Source organism: Chionomys nivalis, chromosome 1, assembly GCF_950005125.1.
Source record: "Chionomys nivalis chromosome 1, mChiNiv1.1, whole genome shotgun sequence".
NCBI classification, from domain to species: domain Eukaryota; kingdom Metazoa; phylum Chordata; class Mammalia; order Rodentia; family Cricetidae; genus Chionomys; species Chionomys nivalis.
Window position 1 is genome coordinate 195,677,659 of NC_080086.1, and position 26,019 is coordinate 195,703,677.

The 26,019-nt window shown below is 41.8% G+C and overlaps 1 protein-coding gene across 6 annotated transcripts in view; it reads right to left on the reverse strand.

Annotated features, from left to right (window-relative positions):
* Positions 1–8,837: 8,837 nt before the first annotated feature.
* The window catches only part of Dync1i1 (dynein cytoplasmic 1 intermediate chain 1), a 307,387-nt gene continuing 290,205 nt past the window's right edge, over positions 8,838–26,019 (reverse strand). For 2 of the 6 annotated variants that reach the window (XM_057771005.1, XM_057771003.1), the window contains one exon: positions 8,838–10,058. In XM_057771005.1, the coding sequence (XP_057626988.1) occupies positions 9,948–10,058 (111 nt within the window). In that variant the 3' untranslated portion in view covers positions 8,838–9,947. The remainder of the gene's footprint in view (positions 10,059–26,019) is intronic. The other 4 variants (XM_057771008.1, XM_057771006.1, XM_057771007.1 and 1 more) reach the window with 3 other exon arrangements.

The window sequence follows — 26,019 nt, forward strand, 5'->3', positions numbered from 1 at the left end:
TGGGGACACAGGCTTGTCCCAACAGGCTGACTCCCACTCTGTGCTGTAAAGACTGCTGCTAGAGTTAAAACCAGAAATTGTTAGACAAACCTCTCCGCCGACGCAAATAATTCCAATCAGACCAAATTAGACCAAATAAAAGATGCCCATGTTTAATGCAGCGCTCCCGGGTGGCCCAGGAAAGCATGGCGAAGGGAAGAGAGAGAAGGAGAGACCACATGAAACCTGGAGACCACGTGTGCATCCTCTGGGGGGGCAGTTTAAGTAGCCTGTGGGAGTGGTCTTGATCTTCCCTGGGGAGGGGTTACTGTTTGGGGGGCTTTCTCCGAGGTGGAGTGTGTATTAAGACAACTCCCAGGGGAGGGGGCTTGAAATGGAGTTCCTGCCCCATATTCTAAAGATAGGTACCAAGGGCTGGGATGAGGCTCCCGACTATAATATTCCAGACTCTTTGTATAAAGGGGTGTTAGGTAGCTGGGGTGATGCTTTCTACTAAACAGAAACAAAGACCAGCTGACACATTCCTGTATATCAAATACTTTCTTTAGAAATTATAAGCCGATCTTGTCAAATCAACCTAGCTATAAATTAATTATTGGTAATTTGTTGCTCTAAGTAAGGAAGTATCACATAAATTCAAAGGTGAGTGTAAATTCCTTGGCCATTGTGAAAACTAAATTGTTGTTTCAAAAGTCCTCCCCCCTGCAGTGCGTGTTACCTTGGGCTTGAGATTTGTGATTTGTATTTCTGATCAGTGAATATGTATTTGGAGCTCGCTCTCTGTTTCTCCAGTTTTTTGGAGGTTGCAGAAATCAGAAAGAGTTGTTTTCAGCTAATGCATTAATTGGCTGAGAAGGGACCAAAGGGAGCACTGATTTCATGTGCTGGGGACCTAACGAAACGGTGCTTGCCTTGAGAAGCTGGGCTGTTAAAGAGGTTTTGCCTAAGGCAGAACCACTTTCCCCTTGAATAACTCTTGGAGGAACACTAGGAAGACACGGGACTGTGCCATCTGCGGCTGGCTTCTGGTCGCATACTCCTCCCTTTGCCTGCTCTGGCCACCAAGGCTCCACGGCCTTGTTGCTTCAGTGGGGATCTTCAAGGGTGATTCATTTTTGCAGTGGAGCAGTTACGAAGGTGATTTCAAAGTTGACCTAAATACTTAAACCAGACTTGTACAATAAGGTGGAGAGAAGCAAGTCCAAAGTAAAATAATAAAAGCCCCCGAAGGCATGGACCCTTCACTCTGCCCTAAGTTGCCGATGCCAGCTCTAGCTGTGGCCTCCCAAGCACGGCTCTCAGGGGACAGAGTTCTCTGGTTTGTAAGGACTCATTAAACAGGAGATGTCACATGCCTGACATGGCCTTATTAAGCCTTCCCTGGTCAAAGAAGTAGTATCCTTTGCTCCATGTTAAAAATGCGGAGGCCAAGACATTCAGTAAGTTTCTTGCTCGCAGTGCTCCGGCTCCGTAGTGTTGGGTCTCGGCTGTGACTCTGGTTTCCTGGCAGCCTGCCTTCCTCTAGGAAGGTTTCGTAGTAAAACTCAGGCAAAGAGTTCTTAGGACAGCGCACCCAGATTTTCTGGTGCTCAGTTCTCACTGGTGGAGACACCGTGAACGCCTTAGAGTAAGGAAGAAGCACGTCTCCAGTCATTCATCTTACCGAGCACATTTGCTTCCTTAGAGAATTCCGGTGCTTAGGACCAGGTGAATCCTGAACCAGCCTTCTGAGGTTCCTCTTAAACCAGTTTACGGCCTATTAAAGTCAGTAAAGAGGATTGAGGTAAACTTGAAGCATTTGTCCTCCGGGAGTGAAGTTGGAAGGTAATGTGGAAAAAGCAGAAGTAAGTTTACAAACTGCTACAGCACAACGTGGTATGAAGCCAGCAGAATTGGACCATCTTCAAAATCTCTAATTAGAAAATGCCATTCTCTGATAAGGGATGGAAATAACAAAAAACCAAGTTAAACGCAAATACCTATGGATACTTGGCCTCATAAAAGTTAATACCTATGAACACGTGTCTGGAGAGAAGAAAGGGCATTTACAGAGTGCAGGGTTGCTGGAATTACTTTGGTCATGAGATGCCCATTACCACCAATGAGGGGAAGTCATATTCTCAACAGATTTCCTACCACCAAAACGAAATGACGCATCAACCATCTCTTTTGTTTCCTCCATTCTTACATAGATGTGAGCAAGTTATTAACCAACTACACCCAAAATTTGCACCATTTTCTTGTTAGGCAAAAACAAAAAACAAAAAAAAAAAACATTAAAATGCCATAATTTCACTCCTTCACAGTGGGGTGGGTTCAGACTGAAGCAGGATTTTGCCACTTAAGTTTTACATGATGTGATATCTGCTATTAATCTGAGAACCTATGTCTCCTACTAGTTGATGGCTCCATCTAAGTTGGCTTCTTTAAACATATGTTTATGTGTATGAGCGTTTTGCCTCTTCACCCCACCCCATGTGTGGGTATGTGTGTACCATATGCATTCCTAGTGCCCTCAGAAGCTGGAAGAGGGCATCAGATACCCTTCAACAGGAGTTGCGAGCCATCAGCCACCATGTGGGTGCTGGGCATCAAACCCAGGTCCTCTGCGAGGGCAGTCAGTGCTCTAAACCATGGAGTCATCCCTCCAGACTAGGAGCCTGCTTTTTACGACAAGGCTTGCCATCTGGGCTAGCTTCAGTGTTCTATACTAGGCTGATACTCTGCTTTTATAAAATCAGAAAGAGGGGAGGAGGAAGAGGAGAAGTGGAGCCAGACTTTACACAGTGTTCTTCAAGCAGCTGGTGTGCAGCAAAGGAAGGGACTGTGAGCTTCGGGTGGGAAGGGATCAAAGACCATCGCTGAGGTCACCTGAGACAGTTTCCACCCACTGTGCAAAGTAGGAGAACCCAGAGACCCCAGACTGAACAGATAGATGTCAGAGAGACCCACTTAGCTAGAATTTATAGGACAGAGAAGCAACCAGAAGGAACTGATCCTAGAGGCAGCAGTGGACATTACAGAGGTCTCCGGCCTCAGGGGAAGTACCAATCTAGCTGACTGTAAAAAGAACCTTGCCAAGACTAGGGAGGGAATCACTGAAGCCAAGGAAGAGTGAAAACTCTGGAACTCCTTGAGGAGAAAGAATTTCTGCTCTGAAAGCTGCAGGAACATCTTCACCCTACACAGCACACCAAGTAGAGTCCTCGGACAAGTGGCCAGTGAGAAGCTAAATTCGGCAGACAGCAGTGCTCCACTGCCCCTACTGAAGCCCAGAAAGTGAGCCTCACAGGGATTTCAGTGATTTTAAGTATTAACTGTCAGAACAAAAAAGTTATTCCTAATAAAATAATTTTTAAAATCTTAAAGAGAAAAACGCCACAACGAGATGAAAAATTAATAGGAAACCCTGCTCTGGAAAAAGAGAGTTGTGGAGCTAATATCAAAACATTAGGATAACAATTATTAATAATGTTGTCAAGGAAGTAGCGGAGATCCTGAACACCCCCACCCTCTACAAAAACGTGTGTGTGTGTGTGTGTGCGCGCGCGCGCGCGCGCGCACATGTGTACTTGTGCTTGTGCATTTGTGGATGTGATTCCAGTCATGTGTGTGTGGAGATCACTGGACAATCTAGCTCTCTTTTCTCTGCCAGGTTAGCTGACCTGTGACCTTAGAAGGTTTCTACTGTCACTGCTTCCTACCTCACCATAGGAGAGCTGCAATCACATGCCACCTTGACAGCTTCACGTGGGTTCTGAGACTTCAAACTCAGTTCCTTACACTTGGGCATTAAACACTTCACCAAATGACTCATCTCCCCAGACTTGCTCAAGGTAGTTTAAGTATGGAAAGAAAGAAAAACAAAATCTGTCAATGAAATTTCCATTTCTGATTAAAAAGACAAATCATTCAGGGATAAGGGAGAAACTGTCACAATGCCACAGAAGCAAGTGTAATATCACATGCCTAGCATCTTGCCAATAAGGACACTAGAGTGAACCCTTAAGGCTGAAATGAGAGGGCGGTGACCCATATGACATTAAAGGGTCAAGGGTTGCCATGCTCGGTGCTTGAATGTACAAAGCCCTGGCCTCAATTCTTGTATGTCAGATAAACGTTTATCAAGAAAACATAACCTAGCTGTGTGCTTAGTAATGACTTCACAATACATAAATAAAAATGAAAAAACAAAAGGATCAGGTAGACAGATTCAAAACCATAATTTGGCCTTTTAATGTCATGAACATAGCTGTTAAAAGTTGATGAGTAAAGCCAGGCATGGCGGCACCTGGGAGGCAGAGGTATGTGGGTGTGGGTCTCTCTAACTTGGAGACTAGCCTGTTTTGCATACTGAGGGCCAGGGAAGCTGGGGCTACATAGGAGACCCTGTCTCCAGAACACAAAGGAGAGTGATTCTGGTCTGGGGAGATCTAACAGCGATTATGAGCACTGGCTGCTCTGGCAGAGGACTTGGGTTTGCTTCCCAGCACCTGAATGGTGGCTCACAACTGTCTGAAAGTCCAGTTCTAGGAATGTGTGGTTCTCTTCTGCTTCTGTAGGCACCAGGAATACACATGAGTTCTCTCTTTTCTTCTTTATGCCCTGGCAATGCTGAAGCATGCATGGGTTACCTGTATATGATGGTTCTGTTGAACTTGTCCATATTGGGTTTCCTAGCCTAGGTAGATGAAGACTGACCAGGTCTCTTACTAACCAGATCTCAGTACAGATGGTTGTGAGTCACCACGTGGTTGCTGGAAATTGACTCAGGACTGGGACATCCCTCCAGCCCCATGGTGCCTATACATATATATAGGCGAATACTCCTACTTAAATAAAAATAAATGTTATACTAATCTTTAAACAAAAAGTTGATGAACAAACCCTTAATTTTTATGTATTTCATTTATGTACTAAAGCATAAAAACTGTTCTTTTCTCATTTTAATTCTGACTATGATGAGGAATGGCAGGTGCATTTTATTATTTTTGCTGTTATTGCTCTTCTAGACTATAGCTTTTCATACTGACATTGACCTTAGGCCCTGAGGGACTTGCTGCTCTCACAGATTAAAAAGTTAATTGAAAAATCAGTCAGTCAGAAGAATGACCTTAATTAAAGGGTGGAACTTCAGAATGTGTGTATGGGGATTTATAAATTCAGTGTTCTCTACTGCAGAGGCCCTGTGATTCGTTACATCATGGAAGAGTGGAGAGACCATGCAGCTTGATTGGATTGGTGATGCTTAGAAGATGCAGGCTTAAGACCACAGAGAACACGGTTTGATTGTAAGAAGTGTCCCAGATGTCCAGGTGTTTGAATGCTTGCTCACCATCTGGTGGCCCTGTTTTGGAAAGCTGTGGAAGCTTGAAATGTAGGGAGAGGCTTTGGAGGAGGTGGGTGGTGGAGCTAGCCTTGGGTTTGCATAGCTTGCCCCATGTCCTGTCAACTCTTTGCTTCCTGGCTTCAGACTATGAGACCAGTCACGTTACACTTCTGCTGCCATGCCTCCCCATCATGGACTGCGTGTCTTAAACCAGGAGTCAAAATAAATCTTTGCCCGGGTTGCACTGGCTAGGTGTTTCATCAGAGCAAAGAGAAAGGAACTAACAAGGAAGGTCCAAGTCAAATCCTCCAGGGGATGGACCACTCTAAGGGCCTAAATCTTCTCACTCTGCTCTGATGATGTCAGCATTTGAGCAACATCACCTGCTTGGCAGTTACGAAAAGTGACAACAGGGGTGTAGGGTGAGGGGGTGAAAGGTGAGGGGGTGAAAGGTGAGGGGGTGAAAGGTGGGGGTAGTGACTTCTGCAAAGACTGACAGAGCTTGAGGCAGGCTGGCAGTAGGCATGTGGACTCACTCCTGGCCCTTTCACCACCCACTCAAAGTGGTTTAACTATGAAAATGGCCCCCATACATTCATGTTTGAGGATGACGGGTTGTACAATGGCCCCCTATGGACCCCATGCATTCCTGTTTGTGGATGACTGGTTTTACAGCTCAGATCTCTGATCTATAAAGGGAACTTTCCCTCTGAACTGTCTTTCAAAGTCACTCCAGAAGATGGCTCTAACATGGCTCTCCTCCGTGTCTAACTTTCTCCCATGAATTGAGCCAACCTATATGTACATCAGGCTCTGACATGTTTCTGCTGGTCATACAGAACCTGCCCCGCCCCCACATATGACCAAATATGCCAACATGGGGGAGAGGCACTGCTAAAATTCTGTTGGGTAACATTGGGGTCCTAGGCTACTTGCTTGTGCTGCTTGCTCAAATTCTTTGATTTTGGTCACAATTTCTATATTACAAATGGCTTCTAGGTCTGTCAGCCGTGTTCCAGTAGTGTCACACAGCTCAGCTTACAGTGGGATGCATGGCATGTCCATATCCTACGGCAACAGAGTTCTTTACTATAGGATGTGGTACTGATGATGGAGGCTATTCCAAAAGTTCCGCACTGTCTCTTCTCACCATTGATGCATGCATTGTAATTTCTGTGGTTGTATTACCCAAGCTTAGAGCTGCTTGTACTGCCAGACCCACAGCAAAGTCCACCCCCATTCTGTGTCCACCAAAAGCCCTGACTCCCCCCTAGCCTTGGATTATAGATGTGGAATGTGTTGACTTCAGAGTCCCAAATAGTCTACAAGGTGCTGGGCTTTCTTCTATGTGTTGAGAGTTCTAAATGTCAGCAGTTTCTCCTTTACTTTAGGAGAGAATATCTCAGTTTGCTCCTAGCCACAGGGAGGACTGAAGGTGGCAAACAAGTTCACTGAGGTAAAGGGTCACCACATCCTGCATTCATTTCCTAGCCTCATATTGCCGGTGGTGCATGTGGTAGTCTGTTGTCACTCAACAAGATAGAATCACCTAGGGAGCACATCTCTGGGAGTGCCTATAACGGTGTTCCCAGAGAGGACTAACTGAGGAAGAAAGCCCTACTCTCGAAGTAAGTAGCATCATCCAACATGGAGCCTAGATAGAGAAAGCTCTGAGGCAGAGCCATGAGATCGGCATAGACACGACTCCCACTCTAGATATAGAGAGCTCCAAGGCAGAGCTATGAGATCAGCATAGACACAGCTCCACTTCTAGATAGAGCTCTGAGGCAGAGCTGTGTGTGAGATCAGCAGAGACACAGACTCCCACTTCTTTGACTGTCCAATGAAATTCTTTCCTAGTGCCCCTCGGGAGCTCCAGGCTAACAGGCCGGACTGGGACTGCTGACGTACTTGGCTTCTGCAGTGAGCAGCTATTGGGTTCACTGTTACACAGGAAGTCCTTGTTGAACCAAACATTCCCATTGTATATTGGGCTGTACTTCCTGTGGTTGCTTTTGTTGTTGTTTTAGATTAGTTTTGTTTTGTAATAAGGTCTCCCATCATAGCCCTGGCCTGGAACTCACTACGTAGACCAGGCTGGCCTCAAACTCAAAGAGATCTGCCCGAATCTGCCTCCTGAGTGCTGGGATTAAAGGTGTGTGCCACCATGCCCAACCTAGCACTTTGGATTACAGCAGATTCTCATAGACGTCAGGCAAAAGCCAGACCTGAGAGTATTATTCTCTTCACGATGTCCCCCGTTCTATCAGTTACATGAAATCAATACACACTCATCACAGAGTCGGAGGGCCAAGTTGTGAGGATGGACAGAAGCTGGCCATCTCAGGGGATTAATCATGGACTTTAACATGTGCCATCCAATGGCTGTCCCAGAAGAGGCACAGGTTTCTCTCATGGAAACACTGCGATTGCTCTTCAGTCAAAACACATGGGCTTTTGATTTACCCTTAATGATGGTTTAGTGTATGCCAATATTTTTGTTACTAGATTGCTTTGAGACTTAAAAATGTTTACATGTATTTGTTTTATGTATGCATGTGTGTGGGGGAGTGCGGAAGTCAGAAGACAACCCGTGGGAGTCAGTTCTCTCCTTCCCCCATATGAGTCCTGGCGGAAGTCAGGTCACCAGATTTTACTCCAATTGTTTTTAGATTCTTTTTTTATGTCTTGTACCTTTTCACACTATCATAATGGTATTTTGGTTTAGCTTTGTTTACGTAAAAGGCCTACTGAAATATTTTCATACTCTAAAGAGAAATCCCTTTGCTGATAAAGATAAATTAGAATGCTCTCCTTTAACAAAACAGAAAGTCTGTAGCCGGGTAGTGGTGGCACTGCGTTTAATCCTAGCACTCTGGATTAAATAGGCAGACTGATCTCGGAGAATTTGAGGCCAGCCTGGTTTATAGAGTGAGTTCCAGAACAGCCAAGGCTATACACAGAGAAACCCTGTCTCGACAGACACTTCACCCCTCACAAAATGAAAACCTCCAGAGAACAAAAACAAAACAAAACAAAAAACCAGGAAATATGATGGAATTTTCAAATGTTTTTCTTCATACTGCTAATAACTGAGTTTAAATACACATATATGAAGACATTCATTTTTCTCTATGAAATGTTAATTTATGTTTGGGAGGGAATTTGATTATGTAGGTGCTATAGAGCAGTTGGAGGAAAATATATCTTAAAAAATGTATATATGTTTAAGGAATCTCTACCAAGAATGTGTGAATGGAAGTTTTCTTCCTAAAATGTTGAGAGCCTATTGACAATTTTTAAAAATGATTTAACTATAATTGATTTTTACTCTCTCTCTACCAATGAAATAATACTTGAAAAAAAGGAATGATTAAAGCTGTTTATAGGAGCATTCTCTAGTTTAATAGTAACTAACATAATTTCTAGTGGGAATTTAAACACGCGCATTTCTAGAACATACAGCATGTGTTCACCTCAAGCTGTCCTCTCCTCTTCTGCCATTTAACATTGTTTGTAAACATGGTGGCTTTGGTGACAGAGCCAAGGGAGTGTCTACCTCCTAAAACCAGAACAACGACAGTAAAAACAACAACAGCAACCAAGTCATACACAACTTATAAAAACAAAATGAAGAGTCTTGATTTAAGCCCACCGGGTTGTCCGCCTAACAGGTCATGTTTAATCTTTAACATGGTCCTCATGCATCGCTCCAACCCCTTGTCAAAGCAAACTTCCTGTCAGGCTTTCCACTAAGCAAAAAACATTTACCCACAGAGATACAGACCTGATTTGGAACATTTTATTGGTAATGCTTGTGTCATATTTTGGAACCACAGACTTTTGTGGAAGGTTGTGCTAGCTTGAATGGTAAGTATCAATGGCCAACTATATTTGAAATATTGTTAAAGTACCTAGAAATAATAGGCATTAAAATTCATTCTGTTCACTGCAGCAAACCTCTAAAGACTCCGTGTTCTCAGTGGAACTGGCATACTGTAATTGTTATTTGGAACTTAGTGTAACCTCAGCAGCAGCAGAGCAAATACAGGCCTCTCATTACCCACATGCTCTAAGATCGTTTATTTTAATGCTTTCAAATAAATATGTTCCATGCAGCGCATTACAATAAATAAGGAGCAGCAATGTTCTTGTAGTAAATCCATTCATAATGTGAGTCACCATGTAAAACACCACATCTCGAGTCTTTGGCCCTGTACCATATCATGAGGCACGCCACATCTGTACCCAATCATATCTGGCTTCATATGGATTTAATAGGACTGTACCAGAAGTCCATGTAAGCACAAATTCAACCAGAGGTTTCCAGCTATTAAATACAGCTACTAAGTAGTTAAAAGGCAACAACTAAACCCCTAAAGGGTTCCCTCCCCCTTTTGTTTTTGAGACAGAGACACCATGATAGAAATGTATGGCAGACTTTGGGTGAGTAGGTACGTGTGGAGTATATGGGGTAACACTGCACACAGTATGGCCCCCCAAATGCCACAGAGATAGATACTGAGAGGACACCAAACACAGCACGGAGGCCTTGACTGCAGACTCTGCGTTCTGGCAGGGAAGGATGGGGGTCACAGGGAGCAGGCGCGTCTCACATCTAGGCAGCTAACTCAACAGCGCCTTCCTCCTCGCTGTCAGCCCTGTTGGCGCGGATCTCCACCAGGGTCCTGGCAAATCGAGTCCATTCATCATTGTGGGGAACCGCGAGCTGCAAAGCAAATCAGTGGAGAAATGATAAGCACGGTAACTCCTGGTATCTTCCACTCCTCGGTATCGGAACGGCTGCTCCTCACCAAAGAACGCAAAGGAAACCGAACACTCAGTGGATCAAGGAGGACCTGAAGTGTGGCTCTTAACCTACAGTTTCCCTCCTAGAAAGGACATCGCTCACAGAATGTATAAACCTTTAAAATGTGCGTTAACCAAACAATCCCAGCGGCCACATTAAAGCACTCATAGTAAGGAGAGTTCTTTGTTCTTAGGTCCTATGGCGAACTCGGCAAATAAAAGCTGCATTATTAACCACAGTTCCAGAATAACTGTGGCATTTTCTTTCCAGTCGAAGCGATCGATTTATTTTCTAAAGCACCATTAATGAATCAATATACGTGGAGAAAGAATAGCTTACATACGCATGAAAATTTTTTTACTATGAGGACATGCTTGAGCATTTCCCCAGGACCTGTGTGATGATGCTATGATTAACTGCAGTATGAATTAGCATTGACTAAGGGCTCTCTTCTAAGTACTTTATATATTAACTCTTCACAGCCATCCTAGGTGGGGCAAATTTATCCTATGTATGTGAGCAAAATATTTCCATGTTATAGAAGGCATGGGGAGAACTCCTACTAAGGCTACATAACCAGCAAATACTTTTTCTAATATGTGATTTCAGTACTGAATTAATATGCTATATTGATTTGTCAAAAGGGGAGATCTATAAAACTTCCTAAATACTGTCTTCTGAATGGGTACAATTCAGTGAAGAGGAATCACCACGCCCTCGGTAGAAATGTCACATATCATTTTTTAGCTGCACTAGAAGATTATAATTTCACACATAGCTTCCAAAAATCAGTTGTTTAAAGATGACAGAAACGGCTTGAACCAGAACAGAGAGTGCATCTGAAGATGAAAAGTTGGGCTGAGAAGAACTCTGAAGGATTCATATAAAATCTTGATTGACACATTGCAGTCATTTTCTTGGAGTTTTACCATGTAAGAGGGTGTGATCAGTCCATCTACATACTAGGACAATACGTGGTATCAATATATTCCATGCACATGAAGAACACAATCACCTTAATCAACACACGTTATTGAAAGGAAAAAAAAGAGGAAGACGGGAAATCTAAGCATTTAAATTAAGCCTATAGCATAATTTACCCACTTCACACAGCCAGATGATTAGAATCTTAAAACTTTTATTACAGGAAATAATAATCTCAGATACTGTCTGTCCCAGAAAACATCCTAGAGAGTAGCAGTGTCATTCTGGAAAGTATGACTTTAAGCGAGTTCTACCGAGGCCAAATGTTTCGAGAGAGTAATTCTGGAAATGATACCCAGGTGGGGAAGCGCTCGCTTTATTGTCAGAAATGCCTCTCCAGCGAGAGTTTTCATTCACAAATAGGAGCAAGTTTGGAGTAGAAAACTAGAAATACTTTCCTAGTTATTGAAATGAATCTAAATTTCTCTCGTAGCAATGACAAAAATTCCCAATAATATTGAACGCCATTACCCTTGGCTCAGCCCATCTTCCTTATGGTGGGCTCTTCTCCGTATTTCACTATTCTTCACTTTTGTCTTCAATTTTACATAATACTGCCCTGTGGAAATGAAACCCCAAACATAAAAGATTCAAAATAGCTAACCCAAAGCATAATCAGGCAAGAGGGTTGGTACCATTTATGTCCTAGGACATGGTCCTCGGACTAGGTCCATTTTCCTCTCCCTCCTCCAGCACCTGGCAAAACACTTCCAAAAAGAGCCATGCAATAAAGCCCGAGGAGAGGCAGAAACTGAATCAAAAAGACACCGACTTTTTCCTCACAAAATAAAGCTGAGAGATAGAAAGCTAAAGCTCCCCAGACCTTTGTTTGACTTTAAACAGTTGGAGAAATGTCTTCGCCAGTTCACAAGCGGGTGAGGATGCCCACCAAGTATAAGACTAGACTATTGTTCAGCACGGTAAAAGCAAGCTAACAAATGCTGGCCCGTGTAACATTTTATTGACAGCATGTATAGAACAGGAAAACAGGTAAATGCATTCCTGTTGTTTCGTGCAATAGTACTGGCCATGACCTTTGTGGAGTCTATAAAACATCAAGTTCCAATAGTGGCCAGACAGGTTGAGAATAAATTGACAATCATGTATGCTATATAAAACCAGACATTTAATGTCTAAAAAGTATATTTTATCAAATCTAAATGTTTTCTACTAAACAAAATTATCCTAGTGATTAAACTATTTGCCCTCTTTAATGGAGATGAGATTAACATTTAACATTTTAATGCTAAAGCATGATTTAAAGTATGAAAATTTGTCATCGCAGACATTTAAATATGCAAATTAAGCTTCATTCTCATGGACATTTAAATATGCAGATTAAGCTTCACAGGCATTTTTACAATATTTAAACAGACTTCGTCCTCTTCCTGATCTGCTACTGCTTTGTGTGATACCCCCACACACACACACACCAAGGTTTTTAAAAAGCAAACTTATTTTGCTTTATTCACACCAAATTCTGGAACAGAACGTGATAGAAACACAATTGCTTCTAGAAACTTGGAGTCAATTTCCCTCCCTCATGCTATGTTGCCTTTTCACCCAGTTGTCTGTAAAAGTAACGAGATGGGATCGTCCTGCTAAGTGCGGAAGGCACGTACAGACTGCTCCACTTTTAGAATTAAGCATCACATTAGGAAGTGCTCAACGTGTGATCTTAGCTCCAACGCGTGAGTGTAAATTCACAGGCCGCTTCCACACTGGAACTAATCATTGCTGGCGTTTGAGTTACTTGCAGGTGAGACCAACCAGGTGTCTTACAAACAGGATGGCCACACTTGTCAGCTTACATCTGTGACTGTAAACAGAATCTGTTTGGACAGAGCTGTCCTTCTTACCCTTGGCAGTCCCCGACCCTCGGAGCGAGAGCAAGGTGTGAGGCCGCAGAGGCATGGAGCTGTTCTGACTACACCTTAGTCACCAGTGAGGAAAAGGCTTTGTTCTTGTTAAAGAATGACACTGCTCTTTGTCCCATCTAGTGCATGAACTTATCCAATATGCAGCCAGCACGCACACCATGTCAGGCCCTGTGCTGGCGCTGGAGTGTCAGTGAGAACTCTTTTGAAACATGATGACCAGGAAATGGAGGTGAAAATTAATGCTGTTTTTGGGTGAGAACCGGTGAACACTGGCATAGATTATTTTTTTAAACTTTACTGGTGTTCAGAAACAGAATTATATGAGCAGCAAGCTCTTACAGTAAGTGATGTCTCCCTATTAAACACATAACTAGGACAAGAGCTGACACCATTTCTTTATCCTTTCTTCAGTTTCTATCCAGTCATGAAAGGCTAAATCCAGAGCACCTGAGCATCCTTGGACGACTCCCCTGCCCCTTGCAAAGAAATGTTTCTAAAGAATTTCCTCTTATTATATGACGGGGTGGCTCATGCCTTTAATGCTAGCACTCAGGAGGCAGAGGCTGGCAGATCTCTGAGTTGGAGGCCAGCTTGGTCTACATAGTGAATTCTAGGATAGCATGGGCTACATAGTGAAACCAGATCTCAAAAAAATTACATTATGATGGGAAAATATTATTTCTAATGGTGATGATAATTCAAACTACCAGAGAGGCCATAAGTAGAAAATCATGCAGAGGGAATTTCAAGCAGTGCCAGAAGGGCCTTGTAAAAACTGTCTGCCACCGAACTGACTTGGATTTAAAAACGTTTTCTACTTCAGATTTGTCTGCTGGAGTCACACAGGAGGTCAGGGGTGACTCACATTTTCCCTCTGTGTCTCAGAGCAGGGCTTACCATTAGGCAGTCTATCCTGACAGATAACGGCTGCCTAAGTTTTGGGTGTTTAAAGCATTTGAATGCCTTAAGCACAAAGAACTCTGGTTTCTAAGACAATAAAATCTCAGCTCTTAAAGTACTCACCTTTTATAGATATGGAATGATCCTGTTTTTACAGCCAAGGAACTGAAGGCCAAAGGGAGTTATTGAGGTAGCAATTTGGCCTTAAGGAAGAGGGAAAATGAACCTCACATTTGGCCAGGACACTCAAGGCTAACTCTTATTTCAGTGGCTGCAATGGCTAGGCACTTAACCTCTCATTGCCTCAATTGTCAAATGGGGACGGGGACATCTGACCTTTTACCAACAGAGATGTGAAGAGGACGTGAAAGGGAATCTGAGCTAAGAGGGACTGAGTCTGGCATGCAGTATTCATGCTGTAAGTTGTCACTCAGGGAAACAGGTGCCTAAACCGAAAGATAGCTGACGTGACCGCATCCACTCTTCTTGACTACTCTGGGGACTGTTTTCTTCTTGAAGAATGAATTACTACTGTTGTAAGAACATTAAGAAACGGGTTTTTACCCCATGGGAAAGGGAAATAAAGGGAGCTAAACTGTTTGCTCAAGTCATCTTTACAAGTACGTGTGGGGTACGTAAGAGGCCTCCGTGGTTGAATGGCAGGCAGGCAATGAGTTTTGAGTCACCTATTAAAAGATTCTAAAGACTGTAATCCAAGATTCTTAGGGGACAGAAGGTCAAAAGCAAAGAGCAAAAGTGTAAAACTTGTGGGATAAAAAACCCATGTGTGTGGGCGGTTTTAGCCTCTTCCCCTCCCCTCCTACGTCTGTCACTGGGTCAGGGCTCTGCCCCTCTCTGGGTCAGGGCTCTGCCCCTCTCTCTGGATGAGTGGATGGGTAGATTGTAGACTCACCATTCCCCGCCCCCGTCCTTTAGGTCAGTGGTCTGACCGTGGGGTGTCGTGCCTGGGCATCTACGGTGCCTTGCAGGAGACACAGAACTGGAGAGGAAAGTCAGGACTGACTGTCATTTACCACAGAGAGTAGCTAAATCCTGCTTTCTTTCTCAGCTTGTCACTTTGTGCTGTGTGTCCTTAGGCAACTTCTCTGATCTCCTTATTGACAGGAAGGAAATTTGAGAGTGTGTCTCATGACTGATAGGAGCATGAGAAAGGCAAAAATACAGTCAACACAGTGCCTGGCCCGTGACAAACCCCAGTAAGTGAGGTTTCCTATTTCTCTTTCTCACGATTTATTCTCTTCTTTTCTAATTTTTCTAGGTTTCTTTTTTTCCACTTCTTTCCCTCTTATCTTTCTCCCATTTTTCTTCACCTACCTAGAACTGCACTTTTTAGTTTATTTTAAAGAACATTTTATTTCTCTGAAAGTCATACAAATGACTTCTTAAATAGTTATTTCTTTGAAAAACAATAGCTATCTGTCTTTCACAGCTAAAATGTAAAGAAAGAGATTTTTGAGAGTATAAGAGAATTTCTGTCAGTTACTTTTTATTATCTATTAAAAATTAAATTTAAAATACATGGATTTCTTCTAGCTATATATACAAATACTCTCCCCCCATTATTTTCATTTTTCACATACGACCAATGCATTCCAATGCAGCTATTTTTCTCTTGTTATAGCATTTTCTGCAGCAGGATTCTACATTTTTTTAACCTTAAGCTGTAAGGCTTGATTATTGCTGAACATGCTGTTAGAAAAATCAAGAGACTATTTATAATCGGGGTTAGACACACAAATATCATTCCTGTGTCCCTTTTTATAGGCAAAGAGCTAACCGCTCTCAACAATCCTCAGTCACGCCTCCCTCATTTTTCAGTAAATTCTAAGGATTTATAGTCCATGGCAGCTGATTTTAAATAACTCCAGTAAAGAGTATGTTTCAAGGATCATGTCTATATTTCATTAAATAGCTGCAATAACTTCTACCTATTAATACTTTTCATGATAAAATATATCCCACGCAGTACTTACAAAAGCAGGGTTTAAAAACCTTGGATAATTAAGAGATTAGAAAATACTCCTTAATCTCAATTAGGTTTCTCAGTTCCATTAATCATGGCAAACAAACCAAGAGAGGCAGCCTCTAGATGCACAGTTTGTGGAAGTGTGGCCCATCAGTATCTTTGCAATCTTTCAATCAGGTGGAGTCATTTTAACAGTCTATGAGACTATTGCATTAACCACCAATTTTGAATAGACAATTTCATCTTCTGTATTATCACCAACACGAAAGTTTTCTGCAAAAAGATAGTGTGCAAATAACCTTTATATTTTTATGTACATTTTTTTGTAGTGCATTTACAGAAACCAGGGAAGCTTATGTAGGTTTTCACAGAGACAGTTAAATTTCCATGTACTCAAAAGGTTAAAACAAAACAAGTTCCTGACACAGTTATTAATGGCACCCAAATTCAGGAGAATGTTAACCCACTGGCTTGCAAATACGCATTTGTGTTCAGAGCAAGCCTGTATTTTTTAAGGACAATTCCTTTTGCCACACACACAGATGGAAGCAAAGTGGGAGGTAACAGGCACTGAGACGGCCACCGTGGAGCGGCCAGGCAGACCCGCTTCACATAAATGCAGCTTTGCTATGTTTAATTCTCAGAGAGGCAAGGCCCACATCAGGTTAACAATGGACGAAACCACGAGCTAGAATCCCATACCAGGATGCAGCTACAGGGAGCGAAGGCATACGATAGCTAGCATTCTGTCACACCGCAGGCGCTGATAACTTAGTCTCGGGAGAAGTCAGGAAAGCAGAGCACACTCACGTCTGCTCTGTAGACTGCTGTCACCAGCCCGTCATAGGATAAAACTGTTACAACAGTTACTTGCTTTCTAACTTTGTCCTCTCTGGGGTATCTGTTTTTGAATTTGTTTTCTCTGTGTACTCAACTGTCCAGAAGCTTGGAGACCCGCTCACCAAAGCCTCTTCCCTTCTCTCTTCAAACGGGTGGTTTCTTTTTACTGCATGTTTCTCAGAACAACACTCTAAAAAAATAATCCATTGCTATCTAACTAAGGTGAGAAATGAAAGTAGGTGGAAGAGACAAAAAAATAGCAACAGCTTTGCTACCATCAATTCCAGGAAGCCAGGAACTATAGAAAGAAGTACACAACTCAAGCACTTGTCCTGAGAAATTAGCAGCTAAGCTAAAATTTAGGGTGTAAGCAAGGGTACTGGAATCTGGAGGTTTCTGCCTGTGGAGAAAACAAAAGCAAACCAAACAACAGCTGAAGAAGGAAGAACGAATTCGCCAAGACATGAAGATGACCTTGCTTGCACTTGTATTGAAATCATACCGGCCTCCTGTCTTCTGAAATTGTGGAGCGTTATTATTTTGTCTACTACTAGGGACAATTGCATTTCTCAGCCCAAAAGACGAGAAAGTGCTGGAAACAATGGCTGATGCACGATGATGGAAAATAAACTTTCTAAACTCCAATCGCCTCTCTCTCCACAGTACAAAAGATCAAGAAAGAGCCAGGAAGCGAGGAAGGGAGTGCCAGCCAAGCCTCTCTCCACATTAGCTGGCTAACGACGCAGTTTCCTCCCCTGATATTATTGACTATAGGTTTTCAAGTAAATTCCTAGCAACCACTGAATCTAAGCAGTTTTGACAAAAAGAAAGCTTATCGCTAAACACCTTAAAAACATTTACCAAGGTAATAAAAGAAATGTCATTTCCTCCTACTGAATGTTTGGGCATAAAAGAGGGTTTTTTTTTATATAATGCAGTTCATGATTTATCATATCTATAGTGTCCAAAAACAGCACAATGGGAAAGAAACGTTTTCCCGTGGTTTGACAACTGTTTGAATCAACTGTTATGTTTTCACTGCACTGGTGGCCAACTGCTCCCTTTTAAAGGCACAGGAGGAAGATCAGGACAATGACGGGGAGGAAGGACAAATGGTCCTTTCAAACTGTTCAAATATAGTTAACTTTTCTGTGTCTACCAAACTATACTCAGTTTTGAGGCTGCATTCTGAATGCTTTGTACAGTTATGTTTTTGCTTAATTTCCACCCAAATTTTGTACCAGGAATCATTCATCTGTGTTTATTGAATTGCTGTTGGGTGACAGACACTGTGCTGGACCTGGACATGGCTTCGGGCGTTTCTATGGACTCAGTTCTCCAAAGGTCATAAAAACTTTGGGGATAAATTTGGCAGTCAAACGAGGGTTGCTAACGGGATTTCTTTTTAGGTTAAAAAAAAAAAAAACTTGTTTAGTCTTTATGATACTAGATACTAGAAGGTGTTCCATTTCTACCCAAGGGAGCTTAATGCCAAGATCAATAAGGATAAGTATTGGGAAATGACTACCTTGTCATCAGGAGAAAGGGCTTAGGAATGGGTCACTCACCAATCTGTTTTATCTACCTATTAGATTAAAGGTAAAGGCGCAAGATTTTTTCTACAATAGTATAGGGCTGGATATGATGCATAATTAATGCATTTTAAGTAAAAAATGTAAAGTAAAAGATGTGAGAGCTGATATTCTAGTCAATGTATGTAAACCTTCCTTGACAAAGGAAGATCGCCGTTCATTTTTCCTCCTTTTCCAAGTCCAACCTATGTGATATATAAACATTCATAGATAAGCACTCATAAACTCATAAGAAGATATTTCTTTTCATATTATATTTTGGATATGTCACTGGCCACACACACACACACACACACACACACACACACACACACACGCGCGCGCTTAACTCGGTTTCTTTATAGAACAGTATAACTCTCTAGTCCCTGTGGGGCACAACTTTACCCTGGGCTTTTGTAAGGTATGATTTGAGGCAAGGGCTGTCCTTGACACTTCTTTAAGACAAAATTTAACAGTTTTGAAATTATAAAGCTCATAGAATTTGTCAACGATAAAAGTTTAACACAGTAACATCTGTTTCAGAACCCAAACAGTCGTTGAAGATGACAGTGTGAAACCACAGAAGAAATATGAAGACGGCTAATTGTCCAAACTGCCTTTTGTTTCAGAAGGTATATGTTCATAAGCCACTTATTACTACAGTGATAGTGAAAATTAGCGTGCACTCTTTAATTTGGTTTTCATAAAATTAGACACTAGGGCTTTCTTTTCATTTAGCCATTCATAACATATAAAAGTCCTAAATGTTTTTGTATCGGTTTTGAAAACAATGTGGCTGAAAAGATAATAATACTTTAAGTCCATTTTCATAAACCAATGCTACTTCAATAAACACACTACTTATATAGTAATTAATCTAATCATGATCATGGTCTTTTTCATATATAATTACCAACTGAAAGACACTGCTACCACACTGACTATAAAATAAGTAATTATAACATTAATTGGAACTGGAAATACTGCCTTTTCTTTTTAAATTAAGCACTTTCCTCAGAAGAAATCAAGTTAATACTAAAATTATAATTATACATTTTACTCAAATTATTCTTAAACACATGTAACTTATTATGACAAAGAAATGAATTAATATATTAATCCGGGGTGGCTGCTTTCCTAGAATTATGCTTAGTAGTATCTCCAGTTTGCCATACAACTAAGCTTTTGAGTTTTTTGACTTCATTGCATGGCTCTGTGGCTCTTGTACTAAAAAATTTATGAGAAATCTGAAAAGTTCAGCCGCAAACCCCAGTGTTTATCAAATGCGTAGACGCTTGTGAGAAAACTTGATCTTTAGCTTGCCAGCCTTTATCCGGGTGCTTGGTGCCATGGAAGGAATGGTCCCTGTCTTTCCCTCTTTCGTGGTGAAGGGAAAACCAAAGGAAGTGTTTGGCATCGGCTAAAGCATCTAAAATCGCTTCTCCATCAAAGAAGGCAGTGCTTGAGAGGGCTGCCGAGAGCCTAGCAAGTTGCAGGCCCACTTTCTTAATGAGAAACACCAGCGCTCAGATGGTCATAACCAGATGTTGTTAAGTGACACCAGCTCTGCCCTGCTCTCCTGGAAACTGCCAGAGCCCAGCTGTCACCCAAGCTCTTCTTGAGCTGGGGACAAGAGCGACCACACCGCTCCCTTCATGCACAGTCTTGGTCGTGAAAAAGCACAGGTTTACCTCACCAGCCAGGTTTCATTTTAACTTTCTGTTTGACGGTCTGTCAACCCATTCCCAAGGAGGGCAGTTATTTACACAAAGACCCGTGCTGCTTCTGAGAATCACGTACCCTGTCCTATGAAAATGGGGAAGAGCAAACAGTTACTGTTTCCTATAATCCACTGGAAAAATAATGTGTAAATACACTGTTGATTTGATATCTTTCAAGCCCAGTTCAACTCCTGGCACTTCTGTCTACCAGGTTTTACTATACTAAATGCTATTTATGACTAACTACAAGAGAAACATCTCATGGATTGTTATTATTATTACTATTATTATTATTTTACTATTCCTGTGGACTGCGCAAAAGTTGAAAAAAATGTTTTCATTTTTCTTTCTACAAGCTCAGCCACTGAGCTATATCCTAAACCATGGGAACATTTTTAAATGATTCTTAGATATAACACCTTCGTCACTATTTTAAAGTTTATTACATTGGTCATTTTTCCTTTTGGGATTCTGAATATGTTTTTGAATCTACTTTTTCATTTCCATTTTAAAATATTTAGACAGACACTTAAGATCACATTTATTGTTTTAGCAATAACATTTAATATACATATTCAAGTGCATTTTTCTTCTCAAGAAGTTTTCAGTACATTTAAATATATTGACAAATGTACTATTTTTATTGAAATTTGTAATGATCTAACTGCTGTTATTATGGCCCACAAGTAGTCATGTCATATGAGTTATTTGTAATGTTTCCAAAGTTACAGTTTAAATTTAAAGATTTATGTGTACCCCTATTTATTAATTGGTCAACAAGCAGACGAACACAGCTAGGGTGAGAAGATTTGCTTTTCCCATAAACCACAGCTTTTAGGTGATCATTTTATTTTGCAAATCCTACTTTAAGCTGAAAATGATTTTGAAATTTTGTCATCTGTGTAGTATAAAAATGTAATCAGGGATTTGAACGCTGCATGTATTTATCACAACTGAAAACAGAATCTTCTCTGGAAGAGGTTAATGGAAAAAGAAATAATAGGAGGCAGAAGGTAAACTGCTTCTTTGCAAAGCAAAGCTGCAGACAGCATCCTAACTAATTCAGATAAGCAGCAAACATAGTTGTTAGGGGATATTCGTGACAGCCGCATCTGCCAGCCGGCACTGAAGCATTAACAATGGCAGCGGGCTTTCCAGAAAACACGTCTGCAAGACAGACAGGTAGATATGCTGACTATCAATCATGAGGACATGTGAATAATTCTATATACACTAGCCCATGTGCAGTGAAAGTGGGTTGTATATATATACGTGTGTGTGTGTCTGTGTGTGTGTGTCTGTGTGTGTGTGTGTCGTGTGTGTGTGTGTGTGTCGTGTGTGTGTGTGTGTGTGTGTGTGTGTGAAAAGCCTTCTATCCAGTAATGGAACTGTGGTAGCTAAGCCATTTTTAGTTTTAAATTTGTAAACTAGGTGTGTTCACATATCATTAGGAAAAAAAAAAGAAAAACTCCTGCAGTTTTCAACAGATCTTTATGAGTATATTCTAATATAAACACATCTGAGGTTATATTTAGGCTTAATTTATGACTTGTTATTTTATCCGTGTTCTAATTAATGGAATGAGACCCTAGAGCGCCAGAGTGGATCGATCCCATCTGGCAATGTGGAGATTTCTCAGACCGTAGTCAAAAGCTAGGCCTTTCTTTCTTTCTTTCTTTCTTTCTTTCTTTCTTTCTTTCTTTCTTTCTTTCTTTCTCTCTCTCTCTCTCTCTCTCTCTCTCTCTCTCTCTCTCTCTCTCTCTCCTTCCTTCCTTCCTTCCTTCCTTCCTTCCTTCCTTCCTTCCTTCCTTTCTTCCCCCCCTCTTTCTTTTCTTCTTCTTCTCTTCCTCCTCCTCCTCCTCCTTCCTATCTCTCTCTCTCTCTCTCTCTCTCTCTCTCTCTCTCTCTCTCAGGTTTTTTTGAGACAGGGTTTCTCTGTAGCTTTGGAACCTGTCCTGTAACTAGCTCTTGTAGATCAGGTTGGCCTCAAACTCACAGAGATCCGCTTGCCTCTGCCTCCTGAGTGCTGGGATTAAAGGTGTGCGCCACTGCTGCCCAGTAAGGCCAACTTTGTTAATAAGCCTAGTTAACAAAAAATTGACCTTTTTTTTTTAATTTTATTTCTGTATGTGTGCAGTTGCTCTAGGAGACCTGGAATGGGTGTCAGATCCCCTGGAGTCAGAGCTCCATGTAGTTGTGAGCAGTCTGATGTGGGTGCTCAAAACCGGACTTGGGTCCTCTGGAAGAGCAGCAAGTGTTCTAACTGCTGAGCCACCTCTCCAGCTCCTTTATTTTAGAGTTCAGAAATTTTAAATGATCCATGAAACCACTGTCTACTTAAGTGATTTTTGAAAGCATAAATAGAATAAAAATTACAACCAAATAATAAAAAGGGGGCTCTTTGTCTTGCAGTGGATTTGCATAGCTTCTATTTATGCTGATGGAAGTTAAACACCTGTTCTGAGAAGGAACAAGACCCCTATCTGTGAAAATCAATATGTGCAGCAGATTTCCAGATAAAATGCTGAAGTCAAACAAGCAAAAACGTGTGCTACACAAACACAGCATCAAGCCTGAAAACATGACTGGTTTCTGTTTTACTTCCAGAGTTACAGGCCCTGAGATAATTCAACCTGTTGATTTCTGTGAGCTCGTATGCCACTCTGTTTACCTCTTCACAAGTCCCTAATAAATTGCATCAGTAAATCTGGATTTGAGCCACAGCTATCATCGTACGAGTCACGAGGGATTATTGTCCATAATCGAGAAGGCCATGATCACTGGGGCTGTGTTCTGGGACTCCCTGCCACAGCTGGCGCCTCAGCTGGGGCACACGAAGCAGATGGTTGCTAGCAGCTGGTGCCTTCCCACCAGGCCTAGATTGGCGTTGCCACCAATGGTGTTCGCAGGAAGTTCCTCACCGTGGGGAGCACAGTGGTGACTCGCCCCACCCTGCTTCATCTGATAAAGCAGGCATTACAGAAGTCTTACCCCCAAAACATTATACTTTAAGGTAAATTGGTTGTAGGACGGAAATGAGGTTGCGGGCAGGCGTCACAGAACACTACCTTGTCTTAAGCACCTTGTGAGGGTTTTCATCTAGAATCTTCTAATGTAAGACATGGGTTGTAGGATTATACAGCATGCACTCTCTTTCACCACATTTCTAGAGATTTCCTTTTTTCCCCCAATGATCTAAGTGAGAGACAAATGTTTTATTTCTGATTTGTCTGATGGTCAGTTTTCTCGAGAACAGAACAGACTACATAACATGCAGGGCCCATCACAAAATGACACTATGGAGCATCTTGCTGACAAGTTTCTTTCCCAGCTGCAAGACAATGACAATAGAGCATTCAGCTGAGCTCGGGGCTCTGAAGCTCAGGACTCTGTGAGATTGCGCGAGCCCCACACCAGTGTAGCAACCGCACGGGAGAACAAGATCTTCACACAAGCTAGCAGCTGCCTTCCCTTCTCCAGTCTCAGAGGTCCGGGGCAAACCAACAATGGAGAAGGATGCAAGAGGGCCTCTCGCAGACAGACACCTCTTCCGTTCACAAGGCAAACTGATCAGCATGGAGGATTCTGGAAACTACCATTTACATTCTTGCACAGACTGCATCTTAAGAATTATCTAGAAGTGTTTTATCTTTTTCCATCAAGGCTTTCCAAATGCCAGCATGACCCTGGTGAGGAATTCAACTCTAATGAGGACCAGAGGACTGATTCTGAATGCTGATCACGGTAGTACAACCTACTGACAATTGGTTCTCAATGCCATATAGTTTACTTCTTCCTCTATATTTTTTCTATTTAAATTGCTTCCTGCTTAGGCTCTTTTCCCCTCATCAGCTATGTACCAGCTTTGGATTTGACCTCTAATTCTCAATGGGCTGGCTAGTCTTGAAAGCACCCCAGACGGCTCTCTGCAGTGGAGGAGAGTGAGGAGTCTGGGAGGGCCCTGTTTGGAGGCACCCCTTCAACCTAAGTACAGCGATGCTCGGTCAGTTCCAGGCTGGGGAATGGCATAACAGTTATTACAACAGTGGCAGAAGCTGCCCAGGAGAAATCTACCATTTCTAGAAAGTGAGCTTCAGCTAAGCCTCAACTGTAAGATTCCATCTTTCCCATCAGTCCTTAGTGCCTCAACAGTGGTGGTCTCCAAAGGTTTAAAACAAGCTTACAGGGGACAGAAAGGAGGGAGAGAAATGACCCTTCACCTTAGAAAAAATATAAGATACTTTACAGAAACACTTAGGAAAAATGATAGTTAGTCTAAATGACGTTGTAAAGTCTGAACTAACCACTGCTTTGTGTATGACCAAACAATACAGAAAGAATCATTCAAGTGTTGAAGCCTAGCCTGGTTTTCACTCATTCAGAGAAGCGCTGAAAGACTGTAACATTACCTACACTCAGTATAATGGTATATTCCCCTTTCCTCTCCTAGTAGTGAATTTGTAAGGATAAACAACCCTACAAATTGTTTGGCCTATTATATGTTGCAGGGATTTTTCTATAGCCTGTCTAGACTCCAGACAATAGGCAAGACTGGCCTATAGCTGCAGACATTTCTTGAGTCTGTAATATCACTTAGAAAAGCAAGGGAAATAATACAAAAATGAAAACCAGCCTGCCCTGCAGTGTGATAGCAGACATATGAGCATAAGAACAGTTCACAATTTAGAGATGATGATAGTGGCCTAGAAGGAGTTGGGCAGTCATATCAGCTGAAGCAACTTTTGTAAAATCACACACACTCCCCAGACAGAGTCATAGGTTAGTCATTCTAGTCACAAACTATCAATAGATCTTACTGCAGAAAATTATGTCTATGTTACTGGGTTTTTTTTTCTTTTTTCTTTGGGATGTATCTACCACCTATGTAATATTTCTGTAAGTGTGGAAGTCTTTCAGGAGTCCTTTATAAAATAAACCAGATCACTGGGCTAGCTAGCACAAAGGACTAAAATAACTGATGTACCCCCTAAAAAGAGCATCACGCATTTGAAGGAGACAAAGAGTTTTAATATTTCATCTCTATTCTGCTGTGTTGGACCTTTTTCCACCTTTATTTTTCTGCCCAAATAACAGTTATTATTATGAAAGAAAAAAGAAAATCATGTAAGTAGGAGAGAAAAATAAACCTTGTTTAAATTTTCCTTTACTTGCTTCTTTATGTTTTAGGAAACAGCTCAACAAATATTTGTTGTGTTGCTCTGTTTTAGGTGAAGATCATGAAAAAGCACATCCAACATAAAGAATCCTCATTGCAGAAAATATGACTAGGAAACCATGGGTAATAAATATTTCTGACTTGAAGATCAGTCTCTTTCCCAGACTCCAAACTGCGGGGCACCTGGCCATCTGGATCTTCACCATGCAGACCCGTGTTGATAGTCTCTGCCATTTTGGAAGTTTTAACTTGTAGCAATCAGGAGTACCCATGGCAGGGACAAGAGACTAAATACGGGAAAAGCAAGAGATGCTCCACTGTTTTACTTGGCCTTTCGCATGCTAGGATAGAAAGCCCCATCGCTAACCTTATGCAGTTTCTCTCCCCAGCTGAAATCTGAAAATGCCATCTGGCTTCCTTCATCATAATCAACTGTAGGGCACCACGTTATATAATGTGCCATTCAAAGTGCCGCTGCTGAAAATCCCATCTGGGATTGCCAAAGTCCCAGCATGCCGACTGGTGGAACGGTGCAAACTTTTCTCACTATGATTGGCTAAGCTAGTCCACCAGCTAGTCACAGAGGACTTCCCAGCCTTGGACTCTCTGCCTAAAAATGTGGGCTATTTTCTCTCTGGAATGCAAATGTTAGATTCAAATTATGCCTAAGTAACTTTATACAATTGCTTGTTTTTCCTGTATTATTTTTTGTCTTTAAGGGAAAACATAAATAAAACCCTTAACCTCACCAGAAATCAAGTTTTTTCCAACACTTTTTTAAGAAGTAAAAGAAAACAGTATATATGTTTGTGTGTGTATAT